The following is a 26,969-nucleotide window of genomic DNA, read 5'->3' as shown; positions in this document are numbered from 1 at the left end:
AATGCATTTAATTCTAATAAATAGAAAATTCAACGTGATGAATAAAATGTTGGTAAAAAATTTTATCAATATTTAATAGTTACAGTTATAGTTATTCAAACTGCAATTGAGTGAAAAAAAGCTTTGTAGATAAAAAGCAATACTGATTAGCAGAGAGGCACTTTTATTGATTTTATAATTATTAAACATTTATTAATTATTATAATAATAAAATTTAAAAATTTAGAATTTTGCGACTAGACATACCGCTAGTTCATATAAACAACTCTTATTGCTATCAATTTAATTTTTGCCCTTTTTATACAAGTATTTACTTTATAAAATTTATAATATTGTAGTAAAATGCAAACAACGCTCTAGTTGAAGAATTAATTTATAAAAATTGTCATATATATTTAAAATAATGTAGATTTTGTATTATATAGAAAAACTTATAAACACATAATTTTTCTATTTATTACAAAAATGTGAGTTTAAGACAATTATAAGACGGAAATAATCTTTAAGAATTCAACTGAATAATCTTCTATTTGCGTATCAAACACGGGCAAAAATTAATAAATTTCCGAATCGAGTGAATCGCGTTCTGTAACGCAAACATTACGCTTGTAAATCCGCGAAGAGGGAAGAACCTAAACGGTGTATTTAGACAGTGACTATAATTAATCTATTAGAAAGCACAAAATTGATTCGCGAAAGATTTAAGCCGGGAAGATCATCGTAATCTTGCTAGCGTCTCGGTCTTGCTGCTCGTAAGTGCGCTGGTTTATTATGAAGCATAGTTTCGCATTTAGGAATGTGTCGTTCCGCGGCAGCCTGATTGAACTTTCTGTTACAGTGCGGACATTGGATGTAATCACTAGTATCACTGGGCGGAGGTGGCGGAAAGTCCTTCAAGTTACCGCCTGCTGCCATGTGTGCTTGCAATTGCTTGGCGGAACGTATCGTGTTGATGAAATCCTCGTGTTTGCGCCGCCAATCGGATTTCAGCTGCGGTTTCTTCGTCTGGAACAACGTGAGTACATGATCACTATTTTTTTCTGTTTTTCATACCTCCAGCCTTCGACGGAAATTATGACAATTTGTCTAACACTTACATTTTACGCGTCAACATTTAATAATATTTCTTTATTAAATTCAATAAAATTTAATTCATAAATCTTTTATCGATTTTCGAAGATATTCATTGATTGAAATAAATAACGCGATCGCTAGTTTAAAAAAATTGACAATTGATCCTATTTATATTGACTGTCAAATGACTCAAATGTGTCAATAAAATTTGAAATTGAAAAAATCATACCGATATCATGTGTTTGCAAAATATGAAACGATATAAATTACAAATCGATGATAAAAATCAAGGATTAAAAAAAATACTGACCTCCTGTTTTTTATTCAAGCTTTTCTTAGCAAAAGGCTCGAGCTCAGTTCCTTTGATTCGGAACGTCATTGCGTCAAATTTCTTCCTCTTCGTATTCACTACTTTCACACAGACCTTTTCATGGTAGCCGATTCGATCATCTGCGAAAGTACGTCCGCACATCTTACAGGCTACCAAATTATCCCTGTAATTAATAATGCACAAATATCTTTTATTAGAAAATATATAAAATTCTTATTTGCGAGAATTGGAAGTTTTTTTTCTAGCAACTATGTTTATATGCGTTCGTTCATACACTAATCACTAATTTATTGTGCGATTTATGTTCGCACTTGACACTAAAACTATTTGCGCGCGCGGAGACCTATTCTAGCTTTATTTTATAATCCGAACATTAGATATAATCGCTGGTATCGTTGATATATAGACATACGTATCGTTGGCTGGAGGTAAGGACAAATTATCGTTGTAAATAACTTTTATGGAAGTAATCGATTGGCTTTTATACTTTTTAAATCAAACTTTTAGTTTTTTCGGAAAATATAAGAAATATTATTAAGATCCACCATAATAAGAACATTAATGTCCATAATAAAAACTCTATTAAATTCTACCAAGAATTCATGGTGTTCAAATTTTATGACCAACTAATACTATTTATCTAAATAGCGCACGTATAATTGCCCTTTCATTTCTTTCTCTCTTTAGTATGTTTATATATATTTTTTCAAAAAACATTATTTGCCTGTTATAATTATTCTGATTGCAAACATCGCATATTTTTTGTTCTACTCATTTCTTGCTTCAAGTTTGTAAATATAAATATTATTTATGTAATGCAATTTACTTATTTACTATATATATATATTTTTTTTTGTTATGCATCTATATTCATTTATATATTGCACTTAAAAAGATTTTATTTGAAACTGTTTTATATATATAAATACACATTTATTTCTACTTCAAAACAACAATATGGTTTTCGGAAAGACTTACGCGGAATTTCCGGTGGATCTTGCTGAAAATGGTCCTTTGGTTTGTGAGCCACCGGAAGTGGGTGCCTTAGTTCTTGTTGTCATCTTATTTTTCGTGCTAGAAACTTGACCATGAGTTAAGCTAGCACTGGAGTTTGATGACACTGATGAGGTTGGTCGTTCTGATGCACTGGAAACTGTTTGTTGCTTCTAGATAAGTAAACAAATTGCACATATAAATTAAATAAATAGATGAAATGCATAAAATTATATTTTTATAAAAAATTTGCATTTGAATACGTTTTTTGTTGATTTTTTTTTTGACAACTTTTTAACGGTGAAATTAAAATTTAGGTTACTTTGTATAATTTAAGCTGTCTTCATCAATTCTTTTTTGAAGAGATTTGATGTTATAACTAACATTGGGAATTTTCAATTTTTTTTGACAGATTATATTTCCAAATTGATTCTGATTGCAATTGTTTGCGAAATAAATTACACAGTCGTGAAAAGACCGTAGCAATATAATTCAGTTTTACGTCAAATACCTGGCTGGCATTCACTGCTGATTGATTTTTTTACATGCACAATACGACTTTCAATTTGGAAATGGGGCGGAAAATCCATGCACGATTAACTGCCCGGTCGGGTTAGCGTCACGAGAAGCGACATTTTATTTTGACGCTGCGTTTCAGAGAGCATTACTCTTGCACTGTCTTTTTTCACCGCCGACCCGTCACGATTTGATCGAATAAATACGGATTTATTTCTACTTCGAAACGACAATAATGTCGAAACAAATTGCACGTTAGTAATAAAACTGTGGCATTTAATCCGTTCACTCTTTTAGTAATTTTTCAATGGATTGACTATTAAATTGTGTAATAATTTTTTTTTTGTGACAATGTAAAAATTTTTATGAATGTTATTTTATACTTTTTATCTTTTTAAAAAAAAACGGAAGAAATCAACAAGAAAAAAACATAATAAAATATAGAAAGATAAAAAAATATTTATTTTATCATACAAAATATTAAAGATAATTAAATTTTATTAACTTTTAATAAAATATAATTATTTTTAATTTCCAAGAATATCACAAAAAGAATTTATTTTTTCTTAAAACAAAATTTTTACTCTTTTATGTACTTTTTCAATTATAATATAATTTAAATATATATTTATTTATATATAATATAACTGCAGAAATAATGCATTTCTGTATTATCAATAGCAATATTTGTGCTTTTAGTATTGTTTATTATTTACAGAACCAAATATAAAATAATTTTGCCTCGTTATACAAAACAAATGTTAAAAAATATCCTTTATCAAAAACATGGCTATGCACTTGTTTTACAATTAATTTAGATATCAAATATTTAGAGTAATAGATCGAAAATATTCTAAAATCATTAGATATTCTTTTCATTAAATTCTTTAAATATTTCTTTTTTAAGTATTTAATTATTTTCTTCATAAAAATGTTGAATAAGATATTTTAATACAATTAATGATTGCATATAAAACACTGTTGATGAATTAAACTTTAAAGAGAAAATGAGCAATAAAATTACATTTTTGTATTAATTTTATACACAAGTGCACTTTTATAAACTTAGTTATAAAGAAATATGCAATGTTAAAAATTAAGAAACGAATAACTACTACGTGGAAATTAAAAATAACTATTTTATTAAATGTTAATGAAATTCAATTATCTTTAATATTTGTGTTTTCTTGTTGATTTCTTCCGTTTATATAAAAAAATTGCAGAATAATTTACGTTTTACATAATTGCATGCATAACGGTTAGTTTTACATAGATAATACGAAAGACCACAAATGGGTCTTTATTATTCATATCGTTTGGTTCATGCAATAAAGAAATTTGAAATAATGCTTGTATTGAATTTTTTAAAATAAAATTAATCTTACATTGCTAGAAGATTTCTTCTGTGGCGATTTTTTCGACGGCACTAAGTCACCTTCTTTCGCTGATTGATCGTCAAAGTCGATCATAAAGGCGTCAGATTTCTTTGTCGTAGAATCGTATAGCGAGCCGTTTTGGAGAGCGACATCATCAATTGTGTCGACAACTTCGACTGTGGCCGCTTTACTTCCGGTCGAATCCGTGCCTTTCGCGATCGCTGACTTTCTCAAAGGTTTCGCTTCTTGATTCTTTGGCTCTGCAGAGCCATACTGACGGAACAAATTACGATATATTACTTGTGAAAAGTTACACGAATTACTTAAACTTACTATTTTATGAGATATTTTATTTTAAAATGCATTTTAATAATATATTTTTCTATATATGTATATATATATATATAATATGTAAAAAATTTAATTGTATATGATAAAAATATATTTTCGGACAGTCGGTTTTTTTCCGCAATAGAGATAAGAAAAATAGTGATACATCTCTCTCTCTCTCTCTCTCTCTCTCTCTCTCTCTCTCTCCCCCCTTTCTCCCTCTTTCTTACAAAAATATCTTTATGATTAAAGAAAGTAATTCTGTTTTAAAAGTATTCAATTTTTCAATTAGATACTTACTTTAGAAGCAATATCGGGACTTTTGGAAGGAGACGAAGGTGCGCTTCCTCTTGTCGCTCGCGTGTTCGTTTCGTGGTGCTTTCTCGTAGCTGAATCAGGACTCGGGCTTTTCATGATCCTGGATACACAGGATTTAGCTTTAGTCAATCTCGCCGGATCGTCCCCGAGAAATACGTTTTTTGCTGCATCGGTTGCAGAGATCGATCTCCTCGCGTCGACATCCTGTCGCGAAACCGAACGCCGATTTGCAATTGCTGACCTCGATTCTTTTATAGGGATTATTTTATTTGCTTCGTTATCAATTGATTTTCGAATATCCTCGATAGATCGTAATGGTTTTACGGAAAACATTGGCATTTCTTGCAATTTCTTTGATTCCTTTGCATCCTTCTTGGAAGATTTGAACTTTGAAATCTCTTTATTCTTATGAAATCTAAAACTTACAGGGGAATAATTTTCTTTCTTACGCATTTTTGCGTAATTTGAATCTTGAATCTCTTTTCCTGAATCAGATTCGAATAACCGTCGTTTACACGTCGGTGATCGAGTTTGTGTCGATTTCTTGTTTTGGCTCGTGTTTCCACTTCTTTTTTCTAATTTTTTAGAAGAACAAATTTTTTTGCTGGAAATTTTTAAATCATTTTTACGCAGATAATTTTCAATTGTGAGATCTTTGTTGACTGGAGATTTCGCAGTCGATTTTAAAACTGTATTATCTGTTATCTCAGAAGGAATTAACGTTGATCCTGCTGGAGTGATTGCCTGCTTAACAGAACTTTTTGTTTGCACATCCATCATCTGTAGGGAAATCTCTGGAGATGCCCTTGTCGGGCCTGAACGTTCATATTCTACGCCGATAGAGTCAAATCTTTTTAACGCCGATTCTACAGAGTCCATTCTTTCGAAGTCTTTCTCAGATTTATTCTCTCGACAATTTAATGTTAATATTTTTGAAAGCTCTCTTGTAGTGTCCTCCGACTTTTCGATCTTATATTTTACAATCGCTTTATTAAATGAGTTTGTCGATTTTTTCGCGATTAGCGCACTTTTATTTTTGTGTCCTTTGACGGTGTTTATTAAAAATTTAGACGTGGAATTTTGATTCATTTTCGATGCAACTCTCTGTGATGGCAAAATCTTTGAGGCGTCGGCATTATGAGAAATTTTTGCAGTTTTTCTTAAAGGCGTGATTCGCGGTGAAATTCTAGATTTTATGTCATGTTGTATACCATATTCTTTTTTTGTTTCCTTTGAAGTGTTCGATGACGCTCGCGTTCCCTGAAGGATGATATTTTTACCGCTACTTTGATCAGTGGAGTTTGGGCGAGTAATTTTTCGATAATCCTTAATCTCCTCATTCAAAGCGGTTTCAGCTATACTTCGATATTTTACGTCAATCCCGGCGTCGACCTCATTTACCGCTACATCTTCATTCTTGTTTTCTGTTCTTTTTCGATTACATTCATCAGACGCGGATAAATTTTTTTCTTTTAAAGAATCTTGCACCAATCGCGCAGAATGTAAGTTTCGCAGTTGATCGAATTCTGTACGCGTTCCTCCGCTTCTTTCCTCAGGATCGCGTAAACTTAAAACTATATCATCAGAATATTTCCTTTCCCTCGAAGAATCAGGAGACTTCGCTTTCGAAATGTGAATTTCCGTAGATCGATCCCGTGTCTGTTTCGAAGATTGAAGAGTAGAATACTGACGATCTTCATGTTTCCCGAATGGAAATGCAGTATCGTCAGCTTGATTTTTTACGGATTTACTCCATGTTTGCTCTTGTGTTTGAGATGTTTTAACTTTACTCATTCGATTTTCATCTTGCTTTGGTCGAGTTATGATACGTTGGGAAATTTTATTTACAGGATTACAATCAAGCTTATTCAGACTGATCGCGCTTTCCTTGCTACGTTCTCGGTACGTTTGATAATTTTTTAATCCTTTATTTTTTGCAGGGTAATTTTCTTTTGATTTGAAGACATTTGATTTTAAAATAGATGCTCTCTGCTTTTGTATTTTGCGAACGGGATAGGTATATGAGGTTTTGAATTTTGTTTTATCGCTGAATTTTGTATACGTTCCATCAATTTGTGGTCTCAATATTGGGCTCGCAACCTTTTGTAATTTATTGTGTTCGATACGATGATCGGTCATAATAATCTCTTGAATCTCCATATCGACTTCTGTTGGAGTAATACTTTTGCGAGGCGATTCTGGCGTAGCTCTCTTTCTATTTTCGATAGCTCGAAATGGAGAACTCGCTTTTTGGAAAGGTGATGAAGTTTTATATCGATTCTTTAATTGATTATTTTTTGCAATCGAAGCGTTTACATTTTTAATATTTTGTTTCGGAGGAGATTTACGGACTTCGCGTTGTTTTCCATTTTGAGATTTTATAAATTTACGAACAAGTCCTGCTGATTGCAAAATATTATCAAATTCTAAGCCATATTTCAGACTTACAATCGAATTGGTCGATGCTGCGGAGGTTTCCGAAATCCTTGATGATCTGCGAGATTCTGTAACAATGCTAGGGATTTCGTCCTTTTTTAAAGATTTTTTTGTTTCGTGTTTGACGATTGAAGGATTCGGACTACGTCTACTGTGTACGGAATTAATTTTATTAACTGACAGTAAAGGTTTCATGGATCGTTTATAAGAAACATCTGGAGTATAACTGCGCTGTTTTAATATATTTTTAGAGGAGTCTGATGAACTCGATCTCGGTTCGATCAGCATCGTTGTAGCAGATTTTTCGGATTCTTTGCAGAAAAATTGCGGACTTGCAATGTGTTTTTCACGTTTTTTGCGAATCGTTTCCGATGATTTAGACTCGTCATATTGTCGATCAACGTTTGACAATATTGGAGTTGTGCTTTGTTTTAATATTTTTTGATTGTATGATGGCGATTTAGATTTATTAATTTTGTGATCAATACTCATTGTTGTGCCAGATCGTTCAGATTCTTTGCAAAAGAATTGCGGACTGATACTTCGCTTTTTTAATATTTCTCCTTCATATAATGGCGATTTAGATGAAGTTTTTCGATCAAGACTTGTATCTGAGATTCGAAGTTTCTTATTGAAATCGGTCGTATCTCGTTTAATTAATATCTCCTTATTCCATTCTGACGATTCAGATCCCTTAGTTTCTCGATCAGTACTCATAGCTGTTTCAGATCGCTTAAATTCACGGAGATATTGTGGACTTGTACTTTGTCTTGATGAAATTTCTCTCTCCCATCCCGGTGATTTTGACTCACTTGTTGTACGAGATTGTTCAGATTCATTGAAGAAAAAATGCGGACTTTTCCTTAATGTTTCTTGATAAAATAACGGTGATTCTGAAGAATCAGATTTTCGATCAATGCTCATAGTTGTTCCAGATTGTTCGGATTCTTTAGAAAAAAATTGCGGACTGGTGTTTCGCTTTTTTAATATCTCTCTGTCATATAACGGCAATTTAAACGAAGTTTTTCGATCGAGACTTGTTTGAAGCTTTTTATCGGAATTAATTGTATGTTGCTTTTTTAATATTCCTCGATCGATGGTTTCTTGATTAGAACTCACAGTTGTTTCGGATTGTTTGGATTCATGATGAAAATATTGCGGACTCGTGCTTCGTTTTAATGAAACTCCTATATTCCATATCGGTGATTTAGATTCACTTATTGTACGAGATCGTTCAGATTCACTGAGGAAAAAATGCGGACTTTTACTTTGTTTTCTTATCGTTTTTTGATCAAATAATGGTGAACCTGACGAATCAGATTTTCGATCAATGCTCATAATTGTTCCAGATCGTTCCGATTCTTTACAAAAATATTGTGGTCTCATGCTACGTCTTATAAATATTTTTCCATCAGCCGTTAGTGATTTAAAGCCATTTGAAGCTTTTCTAGGATAAATCCAAGTATTTTCTGCTCTTATAGGTCTTTTGAAAAAACTTTGCGAACTGTCGCGTCCATTAAATATTTCGATATTCGAATTTTCCTTTTGTCTCTTACTTATTTTATCGACGCGAGTTTCAGTCGGCAGAAAATTTTTCACATTTTCGAGAATCCTTTGATTGCGATCTGAGATCCGACTACTTCCGCTTCTCGTGCCGGTTGAGGAAGTTCCGGCAATCTCACTCCGTCTGAGAACGTATAGTCGAGAAAGCAAAATGTAGAACGATTTCTGAAGCAAGATCACACTAAGAAATGCGTGCTTTTTCTTACAGCGGTCGACCTTATTTTGGTTCAGCGCCCAAGTTAATTAGCGCTAGCTGCTCTTGTGATAGACGTCCGGCTAGTTATTTTTCTCGCAACCCGAAATGTTAAATCTGCGTCGTGTAAATTGTGGTTAAATGAATACGTACGAAAAGATAATTAAGCTTGTGAAGTAATTTTACACGCATTTTCCAACTGGAATAGAGGAACTATGGAATTAATTCTCTTCTGAGTACTCATTCATTTAATATTCATGATTCTGCGAATTAGTTATTCACTGTTTGTCCATTTTTAATATTTGTTCTAGTTTACATTCTAGTTTGCGATGAGGCGAAGGTTAGATAAACATGTATTAGACAACAAGACAATCATGTGATATTATTCTTCTTCAGATCTATTTTCCTTCTCACGGATTTCTCATAATACACATTGTTAGCGCAGTATATCTGTAATAGTCGAGGGTAGCAATTGTATCAATGTGGCGTATGAAATTAATTCTGGCAAGTTATTAGCGGCGAGTTATTAGCGGTTGTCGATGATTGAGATTCACAATGATTTGCACGCATATTATATAAATAATGTATAAATAAATTTAATTTTCAATTGCGACAAAAAGTATCCTTTACATGAAATTTAACGATTTATTAAAATTTGTAATATGTACTGGCTACTTTATCTACCATTACGAACTTACCCGGAGTTCGATCTTGTCGAGATCGTTTGTTCCGATCGTTTTTTTATCACGTTGCTCGTTGAAGTTAATTGTTTCGGCATGTTGCTCCTTTTGGCATTTGCGTTTTTGAATCGTTCGAGTCGCGCTTCTGCTTGAGACAATTTTTTCGTGACGTTTCTCTTCGGAAGCCTATCGGGCACATCCACCATGAGGTATTCCGGAAACTCCTCATTTTCCAAATCGTTCCTCACGGGATGTTTTAGGCTCTCATCGTATCCCATTAAATGGATCTTCGCCATCATGCGATTTCTCTCCGCCGTCTCCCGATCCAATATTTCTTCTTGCTGCGTTAATATATAATAAAATCAATTTAATAAAAAATAATAGATGTATTTATAAAATATATTTGATGAAAATAACTGTTGTATCGAATAAAGCTACACGTTTCAAGAGAATATTTTTCAATATTTTCAATAATTTTCGACAATCCCGCACATATGAGTAACTCATAAATTAAGAAAGAATCAAATCAAACATTATGTTGTTGCACGCAACCAACCTCATTATCAGCTTCGTGACGATAATATCCGTTAGCGAACGTGGCGACGCGATTCTCGACGCCGTATTCATCCTCGTCATCGTGACGACGTACGGATGGTCCGAATGACTCGCGTAAAATTTCTTCGTGATAGGAAACGACGGGCTTGCCGCCGTTAACATTACTGTTGACATCCGCGCGCGTTACACGTTTCACGTTGACGGATTGTCGATTCACTATCGAATTTCCGTTCCTTTGCGTCAAACTGTTCGTATTCGTTTGCTTCCGCGACTTGTTCTCGAGCGGTTCCAGCGGGTAACTCCTGTCGATTCCTTTGACGGTGGTTTGCCGCCTCTCATCGAACATTTGCCTCACCTTGCGTGATTATAACAGCACATTTGAAGTTTCAAATAGATACAATTCAAAAAACCGTAGCTTGTATATCTTTATAATAAAAAAAAAAAAAAAATTGTTGTTTACTTCTTGGAATTACTTTTATTAATAATTCATTGCGCGATGAATCACGATCCAAGCTGGCATGTGTAAAATTATGATAAAACTCTACTATCGCATTATTCTCCATGCTCTCGTTCCGCGAAATTACTCACCTTACCACCTTGCGAGGTCGAGGTCGTATGAGTTGTCGACGTCGTTCTAGTTGCGGTGGAACCGTGATTAGAACTGTTGGACCCCGCGCTACCCCGTTGCACCACCTGATAGGCTCGCTGCTGCTGCTGGTCGTACAATTGCAGCAGCTTCTGCTCCTTCTCCTGCAGTTGCTTCTGCTGGAAGCGGGCCTGTGTTCCCGAATAATTCGCTTTGAGTTTCGGCATGTCGTCGCGTGGAAATGCGGACCGACGTCGCGCGGTTACGTACGTCGGCTCGCATGTGAGCGCACGGTATCGCGCTCAAGTCTCTATACCGCAGGTTACACGGCAACCGTCTCATCGATTCACCTCTAACCTACATGCGAGGGGGTTAGTAAACTCGTTATTATGCTAAAGCGGATCGTCCGTTTTTTAACCCTCGCGCCGTTCGCTTCAACCCTCTCTCTACAATTCTTCAATTCAAAGGGCATCGATGTTATTTTTGACATTGCATTTATAATTGAACTCATTCGATTACAATTGTGCTTGTGAAAGGAAATAAAATTCTGATTATATTTGTAGAAGAATTGGCGGTAAAATTGATGCACGGTGCTCTTCGTTTTTTACATGAAATTTTGTCAGCTGTTTTGAAATTTTTATAATAGTCAATTTATAAATCAATTTTTAGTTATGCAAGAAAATAGTATAATTGATGATGGACGAAGATTTTTTCACGGAAAAATTTAGAGTGGAATACTTGTTTTGTATTGAATTTTATTTTATGATAAAAAGATAAATTAAAATAAAGCAATATTTTTTTTACCAATTTGATTACTTTTTTCTAGTTTGTTTGTGTTAGTTTTATACGCAGTTAGAGAGAGGGAGTCTGGAATTTTCAACATAGTTATTTTGAAAACAAAAATGGAACAGAGATCAATTGCGGTTCACTAATCATTCAGTTCTCCTAATTGCATATCTCATCGATGATTGCATTGGCAATCAGATGCGCCACTAATTGATTCATTCCTAATGAACCTGCCATATTGGACACTTTGTCTCTATATATGTACTACGATTACAAACGCAAACTCGAGATTCAGCAGAAGGTAATTAATAATGACAACAGACTGTTAATTACACTCATGATTATAGGCCAATCGGAAAAGATAAAAAATTGTTAAAAACTTTATCAGATGAGTTTAAAGTTTTAATAATCAATTGTATTACTAGATTATTTCATAGTAGAAACATTACACAGAAGTATTTTTCAGATGCAGTAAACAAGCATATTAGTAGATTTTTAAATTATTCATTACTATGTTATTGATTACATAGAGTTATCGTCATTTCTTGACCTAATAAGTGTTTATAAATACGTTGTCATTGCATTGACAAATCCTTGATATACCTTTGCGAGATTCCGGCAATCGATGTGCATTACAAACACGATAGCTATACCCGCTGGTGAAACATGATATTATGACATGAATATTTGCTAATAGTACATCCATTAATAACTGATTGCTAAGCATTAAAGAATATATCCGATGATAAACAGTAAAGGAGCGAATAGAACGGAATGCAAATAGAGTGACTCTATATCTTATAGTTAATTGCAAATAAATAAATGATTAATAAATAAAAGGTGAATTCTTTGCGATCATATTAAAATTGTATACGTTTTAAATGCACGTAAGCAATTTCTAAAATGGAAAAAAAAAACGGTTCGGTGGATCGGGTATCGTGTAGGCATACGGGCTATTCGAGATTCGAGAAGTCGATGACTCTGACATACATAACCATATATAGAGGAAGTAACATTCCCGTTTCATTCTCGCGTCTGCGGTTTCTCCTTTTCCGCTTCAGAATATTGCCGATAAACGCGCGCAACGTGTCTTGCAAAAGGCCTGACGTTGGCCCGTTTTACGATTACTTACTTGCAATGTGTCTTTCTCGTTTTCTCATTGAATAAAGTATGTTTGTTGAAAGATATTTTCGTTCACGTTTAATTTTGTATCAATCGATCAATAATTTGCATTAACTGATTAAATTTTGCAATTATAATATATATAAACCAGTAATTTTAATTAAACTACCATTACTTTTGTATTCTAAGATCTCGATATTTTACATTAATCGATATCTTGATATCCCTTACACTATATTGTTAATTAATTTTTAAGCTTTTAAAATTTATACCATGGTTTCCAAATTAGTGAACGTGGAGTCACATTCCTGAGCAGCCCATGTTTTCATGTCCATGGAAACTCCGCGAACGCCCAGATGTTGCGGTCGAATATGCATATTTCTTATTAATTTCTCAATCAATTTTCTCTTTGGATGTCATTTGGATATGTCTTAAGGAACCTTCGTATTGTAAGGAACCCTCGCGCGAATTTTTTTATATTGAAAACTTGACTTGCATGTTCATCCAATCACGAATCATTGATATCTGATGTTTTGGCACTCATCCGTATCATTATTTCAATTTTGTTTGTCGAATTCACAGATTTCGCAGAATCTATAATTTACATTTCCACATGACATCATTATTTATCGATTACGCAAATTTCCTACGAGTTTTAGACAAAAAATAATTTAAAAATATATAGTAAATATAATTATGTTTCGTAAAATGTTTTTCTGCAGAGCTAACATTGAGTTTCTAAAACAGAGAATGCACGAAAGAACTTTAATATAAAGTTATGTATAGTATACACGAGAAAAGCCTGTATCGATAACTTAAAGGTCATGACGCTGTACATCAAGTTCATAGTTCTTTTCTTCTCAAACTTTGCAAAAGAAAGTACTTACATACGTGTTCAATAGGCAGATCGAGCATTATTAAAAAGTGTCTTATTAAAGTAGCTTATCGAAAATTTAGTTAAACTGCCACGATATGCACGATATGTCTTTGCTGCTGTTATCTTTGAAATTTTTATAAATAATTTTTTTCCGTATCAGTATATTTTATTCACGCATTTAATGAATTTGTATTTAATTATTAATTATAAATTTTATGCTTATTCAGTTATACCTTCATGTAATTTATCTGAATTTAATTATTTACACGTATAATGACAATTTTGTATTTATTAACATAGAAAAGAGTACAATTTTTGTAATTTATTTAAATTTAGTCATTAAATATATTTAAATCATTCTTTATTAAATATCGATATAAGATTGCAATAAAAAAAGAATAAAAACAATTATGTGAATTTTAAAAGTTTTATATTTTAGAGCAGATAATACATTCATTTATGAAATAACGTCACACAGACTATTTTATAGTTCCTAAAATTTATTTAATTAATATAACGAGAACAATTTCTGTTTAATCGATAAAATGCAATAAAGAGCATAAATAATTAAAGTGTAAATCTTTAAAAATCGTCGATTATTTAAAAAAAAAAATACAATTACCTGTAAATTAATTTCAGTCTAAATTTAAGTCGAAGATTATTTACATTTTGTCCTCGTTAACAAATACATATATCGAGGGCAGTTTCTGATAAATCGATGTAGCTACAATAATAAAACGCGAATTTTTAGAAAGTATCAATCTAATATTATAGAGTAAATAAAACATTTTTTGCGAAACAAAATGAAACGTTACTGAAATAACGTTACGTTAATATGCATTCATTATGTTAAATTTAAATCTGATACTCATGCAATTAAATTTGCACATACACGAAACATGACAAAACGCGTCCAATGTCAACATTGAAGCGAGAAACGCGAACATACACCACTACAACTTGTATGTGAATGCAGTTGAATGTTTTCACAGGCGATCGCGTGGTTAATCGCGAAATGATGAATTTCGAAAGTTACGAAATACGATTAGCCGGGGCGGATGATTTAATAATCGGTTAACGCGCACATTGCAGCGTCGATAGAACTGCGGCACTGTGAATGTTACCATCACAACTGTGTTGTTACAAACTACAGTGTACTGATATTGTGTGGCAGCGCGCATGTCCATCTCAGTACTACCCTTACGACTACGATGACAGTTAATGTGGGTTGGCAGGCGATCGAAAAGAAACTCATACATATATATATACTAAGTATCTCGTGACTCAAGTGTCGAGCTACTCATACAACAATTCGCTTCAATACTTTTTTTTCATTCCTATTTTTGTAATCAATGACATAATCAGTAGCTAGGTGAATAGAATCATTAAATAGACACTGACTTAGAGGGATGCATAAAACGTGTATATTATTGCTTTTATATAATACTGAAAAAAGATAATTTTATTAATATAATAACTTGTGTAAAAAAGGAGCTGTCTTTCTAATTTTTAATACTAAAGATATTTAGAAATAATACTTTGACATATTTTGTATTAAAAAATTGTTCTAAAAAAATAGTCTTGTTTCTTCACAACATGAGATATTTTTAATTCAGGTAAAAATATTATTTCTATTGTTTTACTTTACTAGTTTTTTCATACGTTTTTATTACAAAAAAATAAATTTTATTTTGTGCGATATATTCAAATATTTCGTAATTTAAAAATATTTTAATATTAAAAACGATTGTGCTTTCCTTTCTAGACAATTATTATATTATTAAAATTATATTTTCTCCATTATTAAAAAATACTTCAATATATTTTGAGAGAAATATAAAAAAAAATAATGTTTTTTTTAATATATTGCATATTAACAGACTTTTAAATATAACATTAACAAGATAAATTTCACGACATTATAGCTATTATAGTTAGAATATTTGTCAAATATATTGCTCGCAAAGAGCTCGAGACAACCTATTGATGTTACTTGGAAATTTCATCGAAGTATAAAGTTCAAGGTTGGAAAGAGTAATGGAGGTGATCTTAGGAATTGATATAAACGAGTCGTATGTTTGGCAGTTGGTTTAGATCAAGATTTATTACTTCCGTGTCGGTAGACTTCGTTCACTAACATAAAAGATTAACTGTTTCGACAGGTTAATGTCAATTTACCTCAATAAGGTAAATTTTATCGCATTTGCATTTCGCGATAATACATAGGGTTGTTCGTTGCAAGTAGAAATCGATTAATCTATTAAAAATTTTAATTTTAATTTAGTTGGCATATATAAAACGTTTTACTTTACAAAATTACAATAATTTATGGAGACATATTATTTAAAGCTGTCAAATCTTTTTATACACTGTGCGGGTTTTATTTTTATTTTATATAGTAGAGTGCTACGTGCGATATTCAAGGACGAGTTTGTAGGGAAAATTCTTGTAATGCTTCTTGGGAAGTAATCTTGTGCCGCCTACCAAGTTCACAATATTACTGCAAATACGAAAAAAGAAATCATTTTGCTTGTGCTATTTATTTTGATTTTTCTTCTAAATCTTGCGCGCTTTCCGCATAAAATTTCATTTTTATTGCCGGGAAATGCCACAAGCTTTACCATGGAAATTAGTTGTCAATACAACCTGTGGAAGCATTTATAATAAGAAATATAATTTCTTTAAAATAGAGATGGAGTGAAATATTTTCACCAATACTGAATAAGGAGGTAAATTTATATTTAAAGACATTGATGAAATTTTAAATTACTATTTTATTGTAAATGTAGAAAAAATTAAGATTCTTTTTTCATAATATCGTTAGACATCGCTAAATATTATCTGATAATATAAATGATCTCATGGTCCTTTCTTAATCTATATCAATCTCATAAGTGTCATCATTATATTTATTTTTTCACAATATTGAAGAACACTTTTTTAAATATGTTTAACATTGCCAAATAATATATAACCTATTTTTTTCTTTTTTAAATATAATGCAAAATAAAATATATTGCCAAGAGAATGGTTTTTTATCCGTTTATACGAGAATTAATCGTTATTTGAAAATTATCTATTTATACGTTTGTTCTTTATTCGCGGATGGCCTGCAAAATATTGATCCTACAAGTCACCTACATTCAAATATTGCGCTTAAAAATAACGCTACGATGAATTTAAAAATTTATTGTTTGCCATAGGAAGAGGGATAAGGAGAGTTGTGGAAATGTTGGACGCAGGTACTTTTTGCGATTACAGCGTTCGACAGACCGAAAACCAATCATTTCGCATGACCGACAATGCTCTCGAGGAACCTTGAACTTTGCATTATTGAAGACGAATTGAATTTTCGCGTGTGACTATGCAAACTTTTTATACATATATTCTATACTTTCGATGAAGCATTTCTTGGAAATGAATTTTGAAAGTTGTGTTAGTTTGATAAATATTTCGCATGTGAAAAAAAAAATATGACCTTACGTCATATACACGATATCGTGGTGATTTCATTATCAAAAAAAAGACGAAAAAATATTTTACAATATTAAAATCTAAATCTCTATCGGTAGTATATCGATTTTAATCCCTGTTTTGCAATGCACTGTACTGTAAGAAAAGTTAGACGTTAACAAGTAGCATAGAATATGGAGAAAGAAAAATAATGGTCTTTGAGATCAAGATCTTGTGGCACAATCGCATCTCGTTATTTTCCATAGATCGTGCACGTGTCCCGATAACAAAATCTGCCCATAATTACTTTGCTTAACTGGGCATGCACCTCGCGAAATTACAATTACAAATCGGCGGCAAGCGTAGTTGCATCGTACCTCTCTTCATCAATTATTTATAAGCCAACCGCTACCGTTCCCGCGGTCCTCCTTGCTGTTCCAAATTCGCGTTTCAGATTTATACGTACGAGCTTCATGTTTCGTGCCGCACGCGCCTTTTTTCTCTCGTATCAGTGCGTGTTGAATGTGTACGCTCGCGTGAAATATACGTGCCCAACATCCCCGTGCCCGTAGGATGTCAGAAAAATGTGTTTACGGATTTGATAAAACAAAATCTCGTTTTAAATTCTTTTATGTTGGATGTTTCCTTCAATGAAAATATTCTTCTTTTGTGTTATTTTATAGCAAAAATCAAGAATATGTAATGTAAATGATATCCGGTAGTTCTAGAATACTTTGTAGATACATATCATTTCCTCATGATGTCTCAAAATGACTTATAATTAGCAAACGTTATAATTACTTGGCACTGTAATTATCTTGTAAAAAATGAGGTAGCTTTCTAGAAATTTTTTTAATCGTTGCATCATTTAGTCTCAAATTATAAATACTTGTCAGATTCTCTCTTATGCACTTTAATAATTTTGTAAAAAAGATTTTTCAGAACTTTTTTTAATCTTTTATAAATCGTCGATCTTGAAAATATCTCTGAAATTTATTGGCAAGTCAATAAATTATGTGTGAAAATATAATTGTACATAATTATGATCGAATCGGATTCCCCGAGTAATAATGACGTAATGCATTCATATTCGCTCGAGATTTTTTTCGACTTATACCTTCCTCTAATGTTGGAAGGTCAAGCGTGGGCATCGTAAACTGCGTGCGTCGTTCGTTCGGTTGTTTGATCGTTTATGCGCGTTAGTACCAAGAGACGCCTGGAAACGAATCGTATAATATGTTGCGTATAATGCAGTGCGCATTAGCTTCCTCTGCATTAATATTCTCAGATTTTATTGAGAATTATTACATATATTCATTTTCTGTTCTCACAACGATACCTTATACAACACTCAAAACAACAACTTCCAAGAGATGCAATGACGAATCATGAATAGTTGCAAGTTTTATCACTGAATAAATTTACTAGTTCAACTTAATGAATTTAACTGATAAAAAATGAATTATTTTCTTCTATAATGCATGACTGTTGATTTATTTTATATTACGCTCTATTACGATATAAATATTTTTTGTTATGTGATATATAATATAATTAGTTGTATTTTTTATTATAGTTAATTTTTTATTGCAGTTTGTAATAAAATTAATCTCAATTTGTGATAATGATAATATTCATAAGTTTGGTAGATTAGTAATATAGTATACCATGCGTGTTAGTTGTATACAATTTAATTCGGCATACTAGGTAGATTATATTTCGAACTTTACCAATTATTTCTGATTTAGACCCAATTAATAATTTTTTACCAAAAATTCATACTTTGGATATTTAAACAAGCTCAAAAAATTCAAAAGATTTTATATCGAGATTTAATCTCCTTATCTGGTAATTAAAAACAAATGTGCGAAGCCATTCGCTGTATTAACATAAAAATCATAACAAAGATAGAACTAGCTATTTAAGTTATCTAATATGACTTTACTTGTTTTCTTGCTCTTAAGACAAATGACATGTATTATGGAAATGCTAGAATTAAAGTTTAGTTAAGAATATTATTATTCCTAATAACCGAGGCATGAAAAATGATAAATATGAACATGAAGCATTGAATCTGAGAATTGAATCAAACTGTTGAGAAATTTTTCCTGAGAATGATTTATTAAATCTCGTTTTTAAGTATAACTTTTGAATTTTACATTATATTATCAAAAGATTTTTAATTCATTTAATATTACATACATAACTACAAATAGAAATATTTACGAAAAATATAACAAAAAATTAACAAAAATTATTATTCAGTATACTTGGTGTATTATTAAAGCATACAAAATATTTTCAGAATTATGAATATATTTATGAAAATAGAATATGCTTTAATTTTATAAACAATAGTAAAAAATTTTTTTAAAGAGATTCATGTACGCGAAAGAAAAATATCTGAGAAATCTGTCTGTCGCATCTCAATGCAAAGGAAATGACGTCACAGTATTATGGTTACGAGTCTCAATAGTTTGTTATGGTTGACAAACCAAGCGTCCACTTTTTTGTCTTCAAGTCTCGTGATTCTTGTCTCGCTCTATAACTTGGAACTGCGTTCTTCCAAGAAAATTGCCCTTAGAGGTGTGTCGTGTGAGAAGTTAAAGTCAGTTATTAAAGTACGTAATGCATTTTCCATGTGGATATAATTTTAGAAATAAATTCAGCAAAACTAAAAACACTCAGAAACAAAAAAAGATTATATCTATCTAATTGTTTATATACATGAGTTGCGTACATTTTTATATTGAAACAATTGTTCTTACAGAAAATGTTAAAAGTGATGAGTAGACACAGTTTAACACAGTTCTGTAAGTATACTGTCATTAATTCTTATCAAATGATTATAAGGAAATTATCTAAAACTATTGAAATTATTCAAATACAAAAACTATCGAAACATAAACATCTGTAATTTGTAAAAACAAAATTATTTATGTATATATCTGAAGTTATGTTTATGTGTTAGGAAACATACTATGTAAGATGTAAGAGTAGGTGGAAGAGGTCTAACCTTGTCGAAATATCAGCTGTCGATCGGATTTTGATGTATCAGTATGTGGGTTGCACATTGCACGTGCGTTGCCTGAACAAGATGCCATATAAGCATTCGCATGATACAGAAACGATACGTGGGCCAAAAGAACACGCATCAGAGTTACCTTAAGCGGTCTACCAGATATTTCGAGAATATAAGAGAGACAGAGAAAGGGAGAGAGAGAGAGGGAGGGAGGGAGGGAGGGAGGGAGGGAGGGAGGGAGGGAGGGAGAGAGAGAGAGAGAGAGAGAGAGAGAGAGAGAGAGAGAGAGAGAGAGAGAGAGAGAGAGAGAGAGAGAGAGAGAAAGGGAAAGAGAAACAGAACCATACAACGCAAATAATCGATGTACAAATTATTACGTTTTCGTAAAAACAACATTTTATCATGGATATGTTTCTATTTTATGTAACATCTTCGTAAATAATTCGCGCGCGGTGATCTATTTTCACGAAACTATCGAACTACATAAATAAAATATTAATTTATTATGTCATGACTTTAAAAAAATATTATTGGAATTTAAAAAATTATGATAAAAGAGAATTGACTTGTACCTTATTGTATTTATATATTTTATTTTATTAATTATATACTAAAATATTTAAAGAATTCCATGCTACATGTTATTCACAAATAAAACTATTAATTTATTTGCAGATAGAAACTTATCTTTTTTAATATTACCATTTGTAAAGACAGCAAAATTGATTATTTTACCTGTAGCATCTCGAGACGCGATGATGCCTGTGATGCTGCCATATTTCAGTCGTCTATTACTTTGCGATCACTCGCGCAACGGGAGATGTTCTCGTTCTGAAAAATATAACGAAAATTTTTTTTTTCAATTCTAAAGAGAGCAAAATGAACATTAATGTTAATCTTAATATGCATTATTCACATGTAATTTTTGCCAATTTGAATTTTTTAATCTTAATTTTAATAAAAAATTTGCATTATCTTTTATTGAAAGAATGATACCGATACAACTTTAATAAATATTTATATTAATTTTTTATATAAATATTAGTAATATGACATCTTGTATTATATGACACTAATTTAATATTGTTGATATCTGAGAATACTAGTTTAATATTGGAAAACAATGTTTTCAATATAATACAGTGTTTTTACACACATACATATATTTAAATATAATTATTCAGAAGAAAATAAAAAAAGAACAATTTATTCGAGGAGTAATAATGTTTGGAAGTAAAAAATTTTGTCAAATGTGCACATTTCTTATGAGGTTGCGAGTCATTTTTTCTGTTTATTAAATTGAAATATTGCAATTAGTTTAAAAAATGTCTTGTAACGTTTCAATAAAGGTAGTCGTATACCAGCATCATAAACTAAAACGCACTTAGACAAATGTTGCGTATCTGTAATTCGCTACTGGCAGAGTAGTAATATTGCAGATGAAAATAGCTCAGTTTCAGTATGCGCGGGAAACGATGTAGTTCCTCGAGTTCCAAATAATTATACTTAAAATAGAGTTGTATGCGGTATTATAGCTACAAAGCAAGTGCTTCCATAATACATCATAACAACTACTGAACAATCAAATATGTTTTATTTTCCGTTCAGAATTTTTCACTCTTACAAGAATTTGACATATTCAACGATATATTGGATATTTCGATTATAAAGTACTAATTAAAAATATATTAAATAACACATAAAAATAGTATATTAATGTTTTATGAAATTTTTAAATTAAAAAGAAGTGAATTTTTAATCCATACTATATATTTTTTTTGAAATTACGTAAAAAGAATGTGAAACTTTTTTTCATAAGTATATGTGATTTTATAGCGGACAGATATCAAAGGTTCAATGGCGTATGGTAGCTTTCACTTTTGTTTCATCTGTCACATTACCGAGCGTAATTCACGAGCGGTTTGCAAATGTAATTGTAATGGAACAAATTCGAATTGTGCGGGTGGAGCAGCGGTTGAACTCGGCTATTGTTACTCTTTCGAGCGATCTACCTTCTATAAAGTCAAACGCGTTTAAACGTGGGTGGATCAGTAACGTGGGCGCGTTTGATATGTTATTACGTTATCGTTTTCATATGTTTCTCATCCAGTGATGGACATATTTTAGATTATTGAAAATAATTATTTTATTAACGTTTTATTTAAATAAAATATTTATTTAAAAATTTATTTTTCTAAAAATGATACGTATCAAAACGTGTATTGAAAAATGTATGGGAAATATTTATTTAAAACATTAATTATTTTAAATTATAAACTAAAACAATAAATTTTAAAGAATGATCAGTTATTCTGGAATAATAAGTTATTTTGGAATAATATTTAAAAGTTATCAAATTTGCATATATATATATATATATTTTTATTTCTTGTACTATTTATAAATATTTTTCTTTCTCGAATGTTATGTACTAAAAAAGAAAATAACTAGAAAAGCAATCAAACAAATACACATTTATTATAAAAGTACAAATAATTATTTATTTGTATTGTTAATTTATAAAACTATTTTATATAATAAAACATGAGCAAAACTAGACGTAATATATAAGAGAAAAATAAATGATACATAGAATATAATTCGTGTATAAAAATAATATTTAAATCTTATATTGTTCCACACAATGAGAAAATAATTACTAATTGAATATCTGGTTAATGATAACGTTCATTTTTTTAAAAGAGCAATGTATCCATAACGCGATTCATTAAAATTCGTGCGATCAGCGTCCTTGATAAGATTCTCTTCAGGAAATTATTGACACGAGGTGACTGGTTGTAATAGTGTTTTTAGGCCAGCAAGCATTGTGACTCACGCGACCCCTGACGTAATCATGAGACTTTTATGGTTAAGAACGGAGAGACATAGCGGCTCACAACTTATTTGCAATTTTGTCCGAACATAAAAATACATCTCTACATTATCGTGCGCTAAAAATAGATGAAGAGATAATCGCATAAAAAATCAATTAGTTTTTTAGATTATTGTAAATAAAATATAAATGTATTACAATCAAGATACACAATAAATTAATTGATTATATATATATATATATATATATCTCATATGATCAACTTAAAATATTATTTCAAATTTTACTTTTTGAACCATGGTTTAATTAAATAAGTTGTTTATTTTAATTACAAATATGCTATATGCGTTATATAAGGAATTACGAGAGGCTTATATATAGATAAGACAAATAATTAATTTACATTTCTTAATTTATTACATTCTTATTTTATATACATATATATAAAATAAGAATGTCATAAATTACAAATAAAAAATGTAAATTGATTATTTGCTCGTTCGATTTGTCTTTTTTATAAGTCTCTTGTAATTCTTCATATAATTTTCACATATATATCTATTACCAACCAACATAAAATAAGAATGTCATAAATTAACAATAAGAAACGTAAACTGATTTTTTGTTTGTTTTATTTGTTCTTTTTGAAAAACTTCTTTCACAATTCATCATATAACGGTACACTTATAATTAAAATAAATCATTCATTTGATTAAAATAAATTCTTTATTTGATTAAACCATGGTTCAGATAGTAAAATACATATGTTTGATTCGATACAATTTCATGAATTTGTCCGAGTTTGATGGCATATGTACAAGCGAACGAAAACGTCCAGTGACCCAGGTATTCAACTTTCACATGCTCTTATTGCATGGATTATTTATAGTTTTACTAAAAACGTACTCTCTTCGCGAGAGGATTACCATAAGCTATTCCCATACATGTATGGTCACCGTTCTCTCTCTCTCTCTCTCTCTCTCTCTCTCTCTCTCTCTCTCTCTCTCTCTCTCTCTCTCTCTCTCTCTCTCTCTCTTTTCAGGTACACAACTCCATTTCTATAATTAAACTGTGCGCGCGGTCATTTACGATAAAGTTTGCGAAACGACGTATCTACGTCGATAAATTACGCGGAATAATGGACGTGAGCAAATAATGTAAAACTAAGTTATACATCGCATAAAATCGCGCAAGTAAAAACAGTTTCAAAAACGTGCATAGAAAGAAAAACCTTTAATTTTTTAAATTAATTATAATAGAATAATTTACAAGATTTTATCATGAAAAGTAAAAATTCTTACGGCAACTTAATGATATGCAAATTGTGGTATTAGAATTTTCAATGTTATTACTCGTCCATGCATGTACGAACAACTGGCAAGTGCGATTCGCGTGCATGCGTGCACAATTAGACTCGTATTCGCACATGGCATGCACATGCTCGATTCGAAAACGAGGAGAAAAGGCGCGAGCATTCTTGTAGTATGTAGTTGAATGCACTTGATGCATCAAAACAGAAATACAGTGCCATGCGTAATGCAGTTCTTATTGAACCTTTTACAAGCACGATAGAGTTCTTTCATACGAATAATTACTGGTGAGAATATATTATCTGAATTTTTATTAATGAAGTATTAATTTTGAGTCTTTTATAAATTTAAATAACATATCGGGGATTTCATAACAGAAGAGTATATCCTCATTTTTTTAAGAAATGAAATGGTAATTAAAGTAAGATATAAAATAGTATTATATATTTTTATTTATAAATGCCGTGTTAAGTGAAATATTAATATTCTTAAATGCCTTTTTATTAAAAAGTAAATAAAAATTGTATTCTTACATATAAAATTTAAATTTAAATTTAAATTTTACGTTTGTGTAAAGTTTCTCGTTTCTGTAAAGTTATGATTTCGGATTTACATGCCTCCGGGATGAAACTTCTCGGTATATTATAATCTAATAAAGATTTTTTTTTAATCTTGGATATATATATAAATAATGTGTTCTGTCAAAGTTTAATATAGTACTATATAAGTATCGTATATTTAGATTTCTAATTAAATATATGTTATCTTATCAATAATTCATTTTTATTTAAGTTAAATGATTAATTAAATCAAGTTAAATTATAATTTATTCGCATTGATTAATTGGTAAATGGCATTACACGATAAAAACAATATTTAGTAGCTGCAAATTTATAGCAAATTTGAGTGAATTATTGTTATATAGCTTTAATAGCGTCTTTGAGAACAGAGGACGATATAAGAGAACAGTGATGCTTGGGATGATTTAAGAAACTGTGCGTAACGATGCAATTAAATAGTTGCATCTTAAGAACATTCGTCTGGCAATTCTCTGCTCTTACATTCGTTATTATCTCTCATCTCAGCTCGGTAAAACCAGACACATGGTAGACGCGATTTCTTTTTTTCTTGGAATAATTGCCAGTAATTATCAGAGTCTAACATAGAAGACTGACGTAAAACGTGTGCGGCACTTGAGAATTATATTCGCGTCGCTTATTCACGTTTAAACTTGTGCGCATTATACTGGAATTTAAGCGTGTGACAAGTTGCATGATTTTATACGTTATAAAGATAGATGACTTTCCGTATGTTTTTGACAAGAGATTATAACGGTTAGCAATTGGAATTTTTGTAGTCTTAAAAAATATCTTACAGCAAACGTAGAAAATATTTGATATATCAAAGATAATTTAAATTTAAATTTAAATTTTTCAAAAAGAAAAAAAATATCTACTTTTTTTTGTTAGTTTTGTTTATATATGTGGGTTATTTTTTTAATTATTAAGAAACAAATTATACGTCTTAAAATGGCGCCTCATAATATTTCATCGCGTCCATAAAATAAATATCTGTTCAAATTAACAATTTAATGATGCTTTCACATAGCTTATCAACCACAATTTTAGGAAAAGGATGAACAAGATAATGGCGTCATCATTAGTTACGGCGTTAACCACGCTGGGGATAGTTATTATATTTCATAAAAGATGGATGAATTTTGGAAGCGAGAACGCTATGACCAACTTTCAACAGCACGATAAATTAATGGGAATTAGAGTGGCATGCAAAATTTGATTTATGCTTCTCCGAAAAACGTTAATGATTCGTGATATAAAGGCGGTTAATTGAAAAATTGTCTGAAAAAATTACATCTGAAAATACGTAGTATTAAAAAGCAAGATCAATTTTTTAGATGCCCTAACGTTTTCGTTAAAGGAGAATCAATTTGATATATTAATTAAAGAACATTTGTTAAAGAGATTAATTAAAGAATATTTATGAATTTGAAGCCCTTTAAAATAATTAAAATAAAAAAAATTGGATTTTATATTACACAGTATTCAATTTTTTTGCAAAATATAATATATAAAATTCTACCAATTTATGCTTATTGTTAAATGTATAGTACTAAATTGATCAAATATTTTTTTAGAAATTTTATAAAAATTTTTAACATAACAAGAAAAGAAATAATTTTTTTATAGTTTATATATTACCCCCCCCAAAAAAATTCAAATAATATATTTTTGAAATAAAACACGCATTTTTAAATAATTATTGAAATTTTTGAAATATACTGGATCAGTTTCAGAGTCTCTTTCACTATATTTGTTACATTATTAAAATTACATTATTAAAATACGATAAAGCAGACATGCTGTACTTGAAACAGAATTCGTGATAGAGTAAGTGGATAAAATACAGCGTGGCGTGGCGCGGTAGTGAAGCATGCACGAGAGAAAAAGAGAGTAAACTCACTGTCGTCTCGAGAAAAAGGACTCGGCGAGAGAGGTAATCACAGATGATCTCTGCAATCCTTATGCGAGGAGGACCAATGCAGCACTGACAGTTCCGCCGTCCCTCTCTAATTCATCCTACGACTCCCTCTCCGT

At 31.0% G+C, this 26,969-nt stretch overlaps 1 protein-coding gene across 3 annotated transcripts; it reads right to left on the bottom strand.

Annotated features, from left to right (window-relative positions):
* Positions 1–146: 146 nt before the first annotated feature.
* Positions 147–26,969, bottom strand: LOC140669475 (uncharacterized). 3 transcript variants are annotated; one of them, XM_072899349.1, is made up of 10 exons: positions 26,836–26,969; positions 20,947–21,042; positions 10,954–11,142; positions 10,367–10,720; positions 9,829–10,151; positions 4,921–9,061; positions 4,300–4,563; positions 2,384–2,571; positions 1,385–1,568; positions 147–1,005 (listed from the first exon to the last, which is right to left on the bottom strand). In XM_072899349.1, exons 2-10 carry the CDS (start codon positions 20,986–20,988, stop codon positions 730–732), a joined length of 5,961 nt encoding a protein of 1,986 aa, XP_072755450.1. In that variant the 5' UTR covers positions 20,989–21,042; positions 26,836–26,969; the 3' UTR covers positions 147–729. The 3 variants fall into 3 exon arrangements, with proteins under 3 accessions (XP_072755450.1, XP_072755451.1, XP_072755448.1); XM_072899350.1 differs by lacking the exons at positions 20,947–21,042; positions 26,836–26,969 and adding an exon at positions 14,629–14,910; XM_072899347.1 differs by lacking the exons at positions 20,947–21,042; positions 26,836–26,969 and adding an exon at positions 13,132–13,844.

Source organism: Anoplolepis gracilipes, chromosome 9 (genome assembly GCF_047496725.1).
Source record: "Anoplolepis gracilipes chromosome 9, ASM4749672v1, whole genome shotgun sequence".
Lineage (NCBI taxonomy): Eukaryota > Metazoa > Arthropoda > Insecta > Hymenoptera > Formicidae > Anoplolepis > Anoplolepis gracilipes.
The sequence above is the reverse complement of the archived record's forward strand: the minus strand, read 5'-3'. Positions and strand labels throughout refer to the sequence as shown.